At 52.1% G+C, this 11,247-nt stretch overlaps 3 protein-coding genes across 3 annotated transcripts; all 3 read left to right on the forward strand.

Moving 5' to 3' along the window:
- Nucleotides 1-400: 400 nt before the first annotated feature.
- On the forward strand, nt 401-6,935 carry HMPREF1120_05287 (DNA-directed RNA polymerase II subunit J). The gene is made up of 5 exons (XM_009159454.1): nt 401-1,123; nt 1,179-1,232; nt 1,284-1,530; nt 1,583-3,976; nt 4,025-6,935. The coding sequence occupies exons 1-5, from the start codon at nt 935-937 to the stop codon at nt 5,611-5,613; spliced, it is 4,473 nt and encodes a 1,490-aa protein (XP_009157702.1). The 5' UTR covers nt 401-934; the 3' UTR covers nt 5,614-6,935.
- Nucleotides 6,936-7,435: 500 nt separating this feature from the next.
- Nucleotides 7,436-9,493, forward strand: HMPREF1120_05288 (UTP-glucose-1-phosphate uridylyltransferase; the record flags this gene model as incomplete). Its single annotated transcript, XM_009159455.1, has 3 exons — nt 7,436-7,546; nt 7,976-9,332; nt 9,387-9,493. The coding sequence occupies 3 exons, from the start codon at nt 7,436-7,438 to the stop codon at nt 9,491-9,493; spliced, it is 1,575 nt and encodes a 524-aa protein (XP_009157703.1).
- A 1,191-nt stretch (nt 9,494-10,684) lies between these two features.
- Nucleotides 10,685-11,152, forward strand: HMPREF1120_05289 (uncharacterized protein; the record flags this gene model as incomplete). The annotated part of the gene is made up of 1 exon (XM_009159456.1): nt 10,685-11,152. One exon carries the CDS (start codon nt 10,685-10,687, stop codon nt 11,150-11,152), a length of 468 nt encoding a protein of 155 aa, XP_009157704.1.
- Between the last annotated feature and the right edge of the window lie 95 nt (nt 11,153-11,247).

The following is an 11,247-nucleotide window of genomic DNA, read 5'->3' on the forward strand; positions in this document are numbered from 1 at the left end:
AGCTTGCCAGCTGTCGGGCATGATCGTCCAACTCCTGGGTACACCATCACTTGGTATGGGAGCTTCGTGCCTACCTAGGTAGGTACATAAGTGACACAGCCAGTAAACCGGAAGCGTGGCTGGTACAGTATCACCGCAGACCTAGGAAAAAAGGGTCGTCCAAGTGCCATTGATCTGTGAAAGCTCTCCTCTGGCTCGCTTTTTGACTCTGGGAGCTGTCAACATGGGTCTTTGACTTCTCTCCCGTGTAATCCACCCTCTGCTCTCATCCCGTAATAGTAGCGCGCGCTCTTCAGGCCCGAGGAAGAATCGGACGGGAGGGGCCAGGCGGAAATCATAACTAACGTAAAGACGGCGCCATGGTGCTGTGGACGCGTGGTTTTTAGCTGCCCGGCGTCAAGCGAGAACCGATCTTCAGATAGAGTCGGCGAATAGAAACCGTGTTACTCGCCGCCATTGTGGTACTCAGCTGGCTTGCTTCCGCACCAAAACCAGAGTCAGCTTAGCACCGTGTCGCTGGCAGTGCTACGATGTGCCAGTGGTGACAGTAGTTCTCGTAGTACCAGTTACGGTGGTGAGCAACTTGGAAGTGCTCCAGTTCCAGGAAATCTGCAGGCGTCAATCAAGCTCTCCGCACCTGCGATTTCACCGATCATCACTTATTTCCTACCCGCAACTTATTATTGCCAGCCCACCCGGCCAGCCTGCGCCAGAGTGCAGTGTCGCTACTACTTCACAGATCAATTAATTCCACTCTTCCTTCGTCCTGCTCCAGAAGAGGCGCAGTTGAAGCAGGGGCTATAGTACTGGAGTGCTCTCCAACTGCACGCTTCGTCTCTTGTTGTCTGGTTCCCTCTTCTCATGCCTGCAGCGAACCACAGCGTCCCGGAGCAGGCTTGGTGAGCCGCCGCTGATCCCTCCCCGGATACCCACGATGAGCCACGGGTACCAGAACGAGCTCAAGGCTCAGGGCGCCATTGAGGCAGCACAGGATCCCAGCAATAATGTTTCTGCCGACGATGCGGAGCGAGTGCTCATAGCAGAGAGCCAGAAGGCGGGCTCGACAGCGTTCCATTTCAACCCGGATGCCTCGCCTGAGGAGAAGGCCGCGCAAGCCAGAGCAGTGAGACACTTAGCTTTCCGCAAGCATATATCTAGAGTGCTAATAATGCATACAGAGTGCCAATGATACACACCGTGCTCCCAAGGGTATCGGAATCGCGACAGATTTGGTGAGATAGCCTTCTACCGGCTGGTTCGTGGACTTGAATTGACTCAGCCAGGACGATGGTAACCCGGAATATGACCTTCCGCCCCCGGAACCGTTGGCTGTAGCGGAGGCGTCCAAAGCAGATGGAGACACCGCCAAAGGGCCTAATGGTGCACCGCCGGAAGAAGAAGAGGACTGGACGAAAGTCGGATGGGCACCGCGATTCGGCAGTGGTGAAACGGAAGAAGACCGAGATGGTGGAAACCTACTTGACCATCAGACTCTACTGGAAGGAAAGCTGGATGAGAAGTTCTATGGCGGTAGGTATCACTCGGTCAAGGTGTCAAGCACAACAGGAGCTAATACTTACAGATTGGTACCACAATGCCGCGGTCATAATTTTTGCTTGTCTGGCATCATGGCTGGTTGCGGTCTTTGGTGGTGGCTTAGGATGGGTCTTCATCATCATGGCCACCTGCGGAACGTACTATCGGACCTCAATCAGACGTGTGAGACGCAACTTCAGAGACGACATCACCCGTGAGCTCGCAAAGGCCCGTCTCGAGACCGACACCGAAAGTTTGGAATGGATGAATAGTTTTCTGGTCAAATTTTGGCCCATCTACGCTCCACAACTTGCAAAGGCTATCGTCCAGTCGGTCGACCAGGTTCTCAGCACGTCGACCCCCGCGTTCCTAGACAGCATGAGGCTCGAGACGTTCATTCTAGGCACCAAGCCTCCCCGCCTGGACCACGTCAAGACCTATCCGAAATCTGAAGACGACATTGTCATGATGGACTGGAAGTTTAGCTTTACGCCCACCGATACAATGGATATGACGGTCCGGCAGCTCAAAAACAAGATCAACCCAAAGGTAGTCCTGGAAATCCGCATTGGCAAAGGTGTGGTTAGCAAGGCCATGAAGGTCATCGTCGAAGACTTTGAATTCTCGGGGCTGATGCGGGTACGGATGAAGCTGCAAATCCCGTTTCCTCATATCGAACGAGTCGATATCTCTTTCCTGGAACGGCCGGAGATTGACTACGTTTGCAAGCCTATCGGAGGGGAGACATTTGGATTCGACATCAACTTCATCCCCGGACTCGAAAGCTTTATTAAAGAACAGATCCACGGAAACCTTGCACCTATCATGTACGCTCCAAATGTCTTTCCCATCGAGGTCGCCAAGCTGTTGTCTGGTAACCCAATCGACCTGGCAATCGGCGTCGTGGCTGTTACAATCTACAACGCTCATGGGCTCAAGAACCCCGACAAGTTCTCCGGTACGCCAGATCCATATGTCGTTGTTTCACTGAATAGTGCAAAGGAGCTGGCACGAACTAAAACGATTCACGGCGACCACAATCCGCGATGGAACGAAACACTTTACATTATCATTACCAACTACACAGACGCGCTTACCCTACAGGTATATGATTACAATGATGTTCGCAAGGACAAACATCTCGGCACGGCAACATTTGCCCTGGACCAACTTGAGACCGCTTCTGAGCATGAAGGTCTGTCTCTCAGCGTCCTGGCCAATGGCAAACCTCGAGGTGTGATTCAAGCAGATGTCCGTTTCTTCCCTGTCTTGGAATCTGAGAAACTCCCGACTGGCGAAATCTTGCCACCTCCCGAATCCAACACTGGCATCGCTCGTATCACTGTCGAGCAAGCCAAGGACCTCGACCCCAGCAAGAGTATGGTTGGAGCTCTAGATCCTTATGCCGTGCTATTGTTGAATGGCAAGGAAGTCCACATAACCAACAAGCTCAAGCACACTAACAACCCCGTGTTTTCTGATAACACAAAATCCGTGCTTATCACTGACCGGAAGAAGGCGAGGATCGGATTGGTGATCAAGGATAGTCGAGGACTCGCCACTGATCCAATCATAGGCAGTTACCAGATCAAGCTGGATGATCTACTGAAACTCGTGGACAAAGGCCAGGAGTGGTTCAACTTGCACGGAGCCAAGACTGGCAAGGTCAAATTAATGGTTGAATGGAAGCCGGTTGAGCTGAAGGGCGTTACCGGATCCGGAGGCTACATCACTCCCATCGGCGTGATGCGTATTCACGTCAAGAGCGCCCACAACCTCCGAAACTTCGAGACTCTGGGCAAATCAGATCCGTACGCCAGAGTGCTGCTATCAGGAATCCCAAAAGGCCGCACAGTCACATTCCAGAACGAGTTAAACCCCCAGTGGGACGAAGTCATCTATGTTCCCGTCCACTCGCCATCTGAAAGGCTCATCCTGGAGGTCATGGACGAGGAGAAGCTCGGAAAGGACCGTTCTTTGGGCCTGGTACAGTTTCCGGCCTCGGACTACATCAGAGAGAGCGATGAAGGTGGGTACGAAGTTAATGACGAAAAGACACCTCTTTCTGAGGGATTACGGCTTGGGGGAGTTGGTGAATCAAAGGGCACCGTTGAGTACACCGTTGCCTTCTACCCGACCTACAATGTGATCGACCCCGAGGAAGAAGAGGAAGAGCGTAAAGCTCAGGCCGCAATCGATGGTCCTGGAAGTCCGCCTGGGACACCTTCCCAACCTTCCCATAGCAAGAAGTCGTCAGTTGACGTCAAAGGCTCTGTCGATATACCTCGGGACAGCACCGACCTCCGGAAGAGCCTCGATACAGTTGGCAGGCTGGGCGGTCAAGCCAACGGAGCCCCCTCTATCAACAGTTCAGTTGTTTCTGCTCCAGCGAAACAAGCGCCAAAGATCAGGATAACAGCAGAGGATCTCAGTAAATATGGTAGGTCGATGTCGTGAGATTTGCCGCACTGTGCTAACTTTGTCGCAGAATCCGGACTCCTGGTTTTCAATCTTGTTGAAGGGCACTTCTCTACCACAGACGTTCACCTCGAGGTGCTGATGGATGACCATGCATTTCCCGCTTACAGCTCGTCCAAGATTCGACAACGAGACCATCATTTTGGCGAAACTGGCGATGCCATGGTCCGCGAAATCGAAATGTCTCGAATTACTCTACGGCTCACAGAGAAAGCAGACAAGACTGGAAAGCAGGACGAGGATAATATCGTTGCCAAGCTGACCGGTCCAACCCTCACCACCCTCCAGCAATGTCTGTATAAGCCCACTGAGCTCACACTGCGAAGCAACAATGGGGCAGTAAACAAGGTCGTCGTTATCCTGAAGTATTTGCCTGTCAAGATGCAGCTCGATCCAAGCGAGAGCATCAATAACATGGGTACCTTGCGAGTGGACGTGTTGGACGCGGCTGATCTGCCATCCGCGGACCGGAACGGATACAGTGATCCATATTGCCGATTCAGACTTAACGGCAAGGAAGTGTACAAGACCAAAACCCAGAAGAAGACTCTCCACCCGGCTTGGAATGAATTTTTTGAAGTGGCAGTGCCTTCGAGAACGGCCGCCGATTTCAAGGTTGACGTGTATGACTGGGACTTTGGCGACAAGGCTGATCACCTGGGCTCGGCGCAGATCAATCTGCAGGTCCTCGAACCTTTCCAACCTCAGGAACTACGCTACACTCTAGATGGGAAGTCAGGGGTTCTCCGACTTAGATTGTTGTTCAAGCCCGATTACATTGTCCGGTCCCGACAGGGAACCTCAACCTTCTCCGGGACCTTTGCGCCAGCTGGCAAGGTGATTGGCGCGCCCGTCAAAGGGGTTGGCAAAGTGGGCGGCGGAGTGGTGAAAGGAGCATCTTTCATCAAGCGCGGCCTGACCGGCCGAGGAAGCAAGGAAGAAGCGCCGTCTAGTGTTGATGGAGCCGTGGCGACAGATGATGGGACCTTGACGCCAACAACTTCGACGCCGGCCAAAGCTCCTGCCTTGGTGGATGGGACCGCATCTCCCGCGACGCCTTCAAGCTTCATGCATAACCGCACCAAGAGCAGTCACTCGACGGCAACGAGCACCCCGCGAGGGGGAGAGACGGGTACGGCAAGTTTCATTATTGTCTCAGCTAGTGGATATCCTCCTGGAGCGGATGTCCGGGTTCACGTCAAGATGCTGGGCTCTAAAGGAGCGAAGGAGTTGTACAAGACCAAAGCCATCAAGTCGAGCACGGGAGTTGTTGAGTACGATACCAGCCATGAGAATTTCAAGGTTGCGTGCTCGGCAGACACACAATTCCAGATTGTGGTCAAGGATCAGGACACTTTCCGCTCTCGAGATCTGGGCGAAGGCTTCTTCTTCGTGTCTGATCAGGGAGGCGGTTCCGAACAGACTGTCAAGGCTGGGTCTGGATTGGTCACGATTCGAAGCAGCTTTACACCGAACGACGTCGGAGCAACCGACGGCCTCAAGCCCTCCAGCAGTGGGCGAGATAGTCCAGATTCAAGGCGAGAGGGACGACGAAGTTTCTTTGGACGGAGGGATGTGAGTGGTAGACATGATGCTTGATCAGGAAAGCATACTATCTAAAACTTGAAGGGGAGGGTGGCTATCTTTCATCATGGGCATTGAATCCTGGGGCAGAGGAGACCGGTGCAAGGCTCGTCGCCTTGTGCCTTGAGACGTTGTTCAAGCTCAAGTTTATGCTGTTGGCTGCAGTGATACCAAGACATATCCTTCGAGCTGGTTGGGGAATGAAGGGTTGGCTGATGCTACTAGTAATGGATATTATTACACCGCCTGATACTGAGTCAACGAAACCCGGTATGGGGTATAGTATCCGTGGTATCCCAAAGGTGCGCCTACAGTGCCTCCATGAAGACTGACAAAGGCATCGAACCTGTCCGGGGTAGCAAGGCAGTGCTGGACCTTTTGTGTCTTTGAGAGTGCTATACAACTGTACAATGTTGTATAATTTAAATTTGTGATGGTGGCGGTTTGGTTCCGACCTTCTCAGCCAGATGGTGCGATGCTGTGGGCGGGCAATGAATTTAGCACGATGATGGGGGCGGTTTGGCACTAATTAAATTAGTGGGAGCAGCGGTGGGAGAGCAGGTTCCAGAACGCTGTCTCACCAGATCGAACACGAAAGTCACACCGGTTTATTGATCCACCACACTTCAATATCACACTGGCACTGACCAGGGGGCGTTGACAGAAGGAGAGAGATATTTAATTGCTGAAAGCCACATTGGAATATCTTGCAGATGTTACTCTAGGGCACTTCAAGTTGATTTTTTATTTGCTACAATGTTACTCTAGGGCACTTCAAGTTGATTTTTTATTTGCTTGTACTGTGTACCATCAAGTTGAACTGCCTGCGGCTCTCTCAACTGTATCGTCGACCGCTCATTTGTGTTCCCAGGTTCCAGTCGAGGCGTGTCCACCGGGGTCCATGTCATTCGCCGGAAGGGGCTGGAGCTGCGCAGAAACGACATCACAGGTTTGAGGGCAGTGACTTCCGCCCGCCAATGACGCCTCATGCCACGGATTTCCACTGCGCCGATCTGACGTCGTCGCTGTCCACTGCACCTTGAACTGCCAGTGCCACTGCCAGTGGACTGCAGTGTAACAGTAACAGAACAGAAGAAAAAGCGACAGGGACAGGCAGATGCACATGCAGGACTCGACCAGGAGCAGCACCGAAGGTCCTACTAGCAGTAGCAGGGGCAACAGCAGTGGCAGAGCTGGTTCATCGGTGAATGCATTTCCACCGTCAACCACTGGCACACTTCAAAATCGAAGTGGCTGATCGAGAGCTACCGAGCATCACACCGATGATACAATAAAATGGTTAGAATCGTCGCTGTCGGCTCCTCTCCTCGGACCGCCAGAAGCTTGCAGGTGGTGTTCACCGTGTACGTTGTACAGTTGTAGTGGTAGTTTACGGTGGGAAAGAAGCTCTAACACGCACATCCCACCGCCATCGCCCACTGAACTGAATCGCTCCGCATTTTTGGCCCGCCTCCAGTCCAGCTTGAGCTGTCAGTAGTAGTAGCACTAAAACCATAACAATGATGCTGTAGTAGTACCCAGCTACTAATAGTGGTGCTGTGCGCATCTCTGTTCTTCTACCCGCCATTTCATCATCCCTCTCTTCCACTTGAACTCCTCCAATCTTTTTCTCCCACCTCTATCCTTGCTATTCACTCTTCAACATTCATCCTCCACCTTCTCTGCTGCAGTCGGTGGAATATCTCTGCCTCATCCTCACTGTCGCTGTCCGGTCAGGTTCACCACCGGTCCCTAGCTGAGAGTGGTCCCTCCGAGTCGTTCCGTTCCGCCTTTGTACAGTCCCTAACCTCAATTTCCACTGTCTGAAACCAAAACCATGGCGTCCAAAGCCATTCCTTCCCACCTTCGTCCTTCAGCCGCCTCTGGCAACGGTAGCAACGGCGCGCCTTCTGAGAAGAGACACCATGGCAAGACACAATCTCATGTGGTAAGTGACGAAGTGCGACGACCGACGTGCTGCTTCCCAATTCAGCGCTCTCGACTCGCAATATTGAAATAATACGTCGTTGCTTCCCACCGCACGGGCCCCTGCGACCACGATCTGGCCAGCACCCGCTCCCAGGTCATGCGAGTGTCTCACAGATATCGCTGAAGCTGGGCAGTTGCCTCTTAAATCGCCCAAGTCACTCATTTCGACCGTCCTCTCACCCAGAGCCAGCTGCCCTTGGATGCGGTGGACAAACTCCTTTTATTCACTGCCGCTGCTTTGTTCTTCCCTCTTCTTCCTCACAACACGCACACAATGCCTCTCCTTCAACCTCCTCCACCTTTGGACCTGCACAAGAGCAACGCCAATTATCTTCATCCTCCTCCGCAGCATCAACATCATCAGCTAACAAAGTCTCCCACGATGCAGGCCTTCGAGAACACCTCTACCAATGTCGCGGCCAGTCAGATGCGAAACGCCCTCAACGCCCTTGCGGACACGGTGAAGGATCCTGCGGAAAAGAAGAGATTTGAGGCGGAGATGGACAACTTCTTTGCACTGTTCAGAAGATATCTCAACGACCGAGCAAAGGGAAATACCATTGACTGGGCAAAGATTAACCCTCCCAACCCAGATCAAGTCGTCAACTACGATGATTTGCCCAACGGCGATGCTGTCGAGTTCTTGAACAAGCTTGCCGTGGTTAAGCTCAACGGTGGCCTGGGTACGTCGATGGGTTGCGTCGGTCCCAAGTCTGTCATTGAGGTTCGAGACGGCATGTCATTCTTGGACCTGTCTGTCCGCCAGATCGAGTACCTCAACCGCACCTATGATGTCAATGTCCCATTTGTCTTGATGAACAGTTTCAACACTGATGAAGACACCGCGTCCATCATCAAGAAGTACGAGGGTCACAACATCGACATCCTGACCTTCAACCAATCCCGCTACCCGCGTGTCTACAAGGATTCTCTGTTGCCCGTTCCAAAGTCCTACGACTCTCAAACGTCCGACTGGTACCCCCCTGGTCACGGAGACGTGTTCGAGTCCATGTACAACAGTGGCATTCTTGACCAGCTGCTTGACCGCGGCATTGAAATCATCTTCTTGTCCAATGCCGACAACCTGGGCGCCGTCGTCGATCTCCGCATCCTGCAACACATGGTTGAGAGCAAGGCTGAGTACATCATGGAGTTGACCGACAAGACCAAGGCTGATGTCAAGGGTGGTACCATCATCGACTACGAAGGCAAAGTCAGACTGTTGGAAATTGCCCAAGTTCCCAAGCAATATGTCAATGAGTTCAAGTCGATCAAGAAGTTCAAGTACTTCAACACCAACAACATCTGGATGAACCTCCATGCCATCAAGCGCGTGGTCGAGAACAATGAGCTGGAGATGGAAATCATTCCCAACGAGAAGACCATTCCCGCCGACAAGAAGGGCGAGGCCGACATCAGCATCATTCAACTCGAGACTGCCGTCGGTGCCGCCATCAAGCATTTCAAGAACTCTCATGGTGTCAATGTTCCGCGTCGACGATTCTTGCCCGTCAAGACTTGCTCTGACCTGATGCTTGTGAAATCCAACCTCTACACTCTGAGCCATGGTCAACTGATCATGGATCCCAACCGATTCGGTCCTGCTCCGTTGATCAAACTCGGTAGTGATTTCAAGAAGGTGGCTCAGTTCCAGAAGCGCATCAGCAGCATTCCCAACATTGTCGAATTGGATCACTTGACTGTCACTGGCGACGTCAACTTTGGTCGTGGTATTGTTTTGAAGGGTAAGTTGGAGTCTGGTCGCACGGGTCGAATCCGTCTGCTAACTGTGGTTTTAGGTACTGTCATCATTGTCGCGACCGAAAACAGCACAATTGATATCCCACCTGGTTCGATTTTGGAGAACGTCGTGGTTCAAGGAAGTCTGAGACTGCTTGAGCATTAAAGAGCCGAGTGTCTGGCCAGAACATACGGTGCTATTGGTGAAGGGTCGGTTCAGATGAAGAGAAGATGATTTGATATCCCAAAACCCTTATGCTTGAGTATCGTGGAAGGGTTGAACTACCTACATTAGGTATACTACTCTGCATATCGAAAAAGGGACGGATCCCTATTGTGTGTATGCACATCGCATGGCACGGCACTCGTGCACATAGCCATAATTTTCCTCTTTTGCCATAACAATGTGAAGACAAAATCAAAGTGACTGAGCTACTCTGCACTCTGCAAAGGATTGCATGTCATAAACCGAGGTACGGTGATGTCATTTGTAGATGGTGCCGGAAATATAATCCCATGCAGTGGAAGCTGAGATGACCGACTGCATGTGCCGTCCCGTCTTCGGATAATTGATATTCCGTGTTGGCGTTCATCAACGGCCGTGCACGTAGTGTCGTGCAAAGTTGTCAGAGGCGACCAACGAACAATCTTGAGGGCCGCTCAGAGTCTCTCATCTGCCGCTCTCGCAGTTATTCAAGGCCATAGCCGGTAGCAGGCGAGAAGCCAGCACTCGAGACTTGACGGGATAAGACGAAAACAAAACTCGAAGAGGGCTCGAAGATCCGACGTCCATGTTGACACGGAGCACTGGTTACTGGGCACTGGACACAGGATATTCGGATCAGAGGATCCGGATGAACTCGGCTTGGGGACTGTTGTGGTTGCGAAAGAAAACCTGATTACTTTCCATCAGTTCAGTCTGTCTGTCTGTGGATGATGCCGCTGCCGATACTTTCAAGTTGTTGAATGGTGACTTGGAATCCTTTTTCTTTTCCTTTTCTCTTTTTGTGGGTGGGGGGTTTTTCAGTTGGTGATAAATTCAATGCCTTGAAGGGCCAGGGGCACAAAAACGCCCTTGTTGAATTGGGGGGCAGGAAGAAGTGGCAGTGGTGCCGCACCATCAAAGGAAGGGAATTACATCAACTGAAATTGGTACGGTTCAAAATCGGCAAAAGACTGTGTGACTGTCTTGGGAGCCAGAAGTACTGCGACAGAAAGAGACAGACACCGAGACCGAGACCGGTGGTGTTGTGCAGACTTTGTTGATACCGAAACGGAATTGAAAGAAAAAAAGAAAAACAAACAAACAAACAAACAAACAGAAGAAGGAACGGAACGGAACGGAACGAGTTCCAATATGGAACAGGAAACAAGTCCAACTCGGAGCCGTGGAAGAGGTGTGGATGCTGGCGGAGGACTGGAACCAAGGACGACGGGATCTTCAACAGCTACAGCTACAGCTACAGGCACATTCACACTCCTCCTCTTCGCCTCGGCATCCACATACGCCAACAACGTCGAGACAATGGTCCTTCCGGCGCCGACGACCTTGCGGTCTGTGTTTCGTGGTCTCGAGACCAGGTTCCCTGGATTCACGGAGAAAGTGCTGAAAAGTTCGGCGGTCACGTTTAATCTGGAGTATGTGGATTCACTGGATTTGGCGGATTTGGATGTGCAGAGGGATTCGAGATTGGTCGGTGGGAGGGATGATGGGAGAGATCGACGAGAAGACGGAAAAGATCAAGAAGGTTCGGGTGTCGGGTTGGATATGGTGATTTCTCCGGGTGATGAGGTGGGCATCATTCCGCCTGTGAGTAGTGGGTGATTGATTCACTGGAGAACTGGGACTGGGACTGGGACTGGGACTGGGACTGGGACCGGGACTGGGACTGGGACTGGGACTGGGACTGGGACTGGGAC

This window comes from Exophiala dermatitidis (genome assembly GCF_000230625.1).
Source record: "Exophiala dermatitidis NIH/UT8656 unplaced genomic scaffold supercont1.4, whole genome shotgun sequence".
Classification (NCBI taxonomy): Eukaryota; Fungi; Ascomycota; class Eurotiomycetes; order Chaetothyriales; family Herpotrichiellaceae; genus Exophiala; species Exophiala dermatitidis.

Excerpts from the sequence above, each read along its gene's own strand:
- HMPREF1120_05287 (XM_009159454.1), top strand. The coding sequence starts at position 935 with ATGAGCCACGGGTACCAGAACGAGCTCAAGGCTCAGGGCGCCATTGAG. Across the intron at positions 1,124-1,178 it reads AGGCCGCGCAAGCCAGAGCA|AGTGCCAATGATACACACCG; the intron begins GTGAGACACTTA and ends TAATGCATACAG. Across the intron at positions 1,531-1,582 it reads GGATGAGAAGTTCTATGGCG|ATTGGTACCACAATGCCGCG; the intron begins GTAGGTATCACT and ends TAATACTTACAG.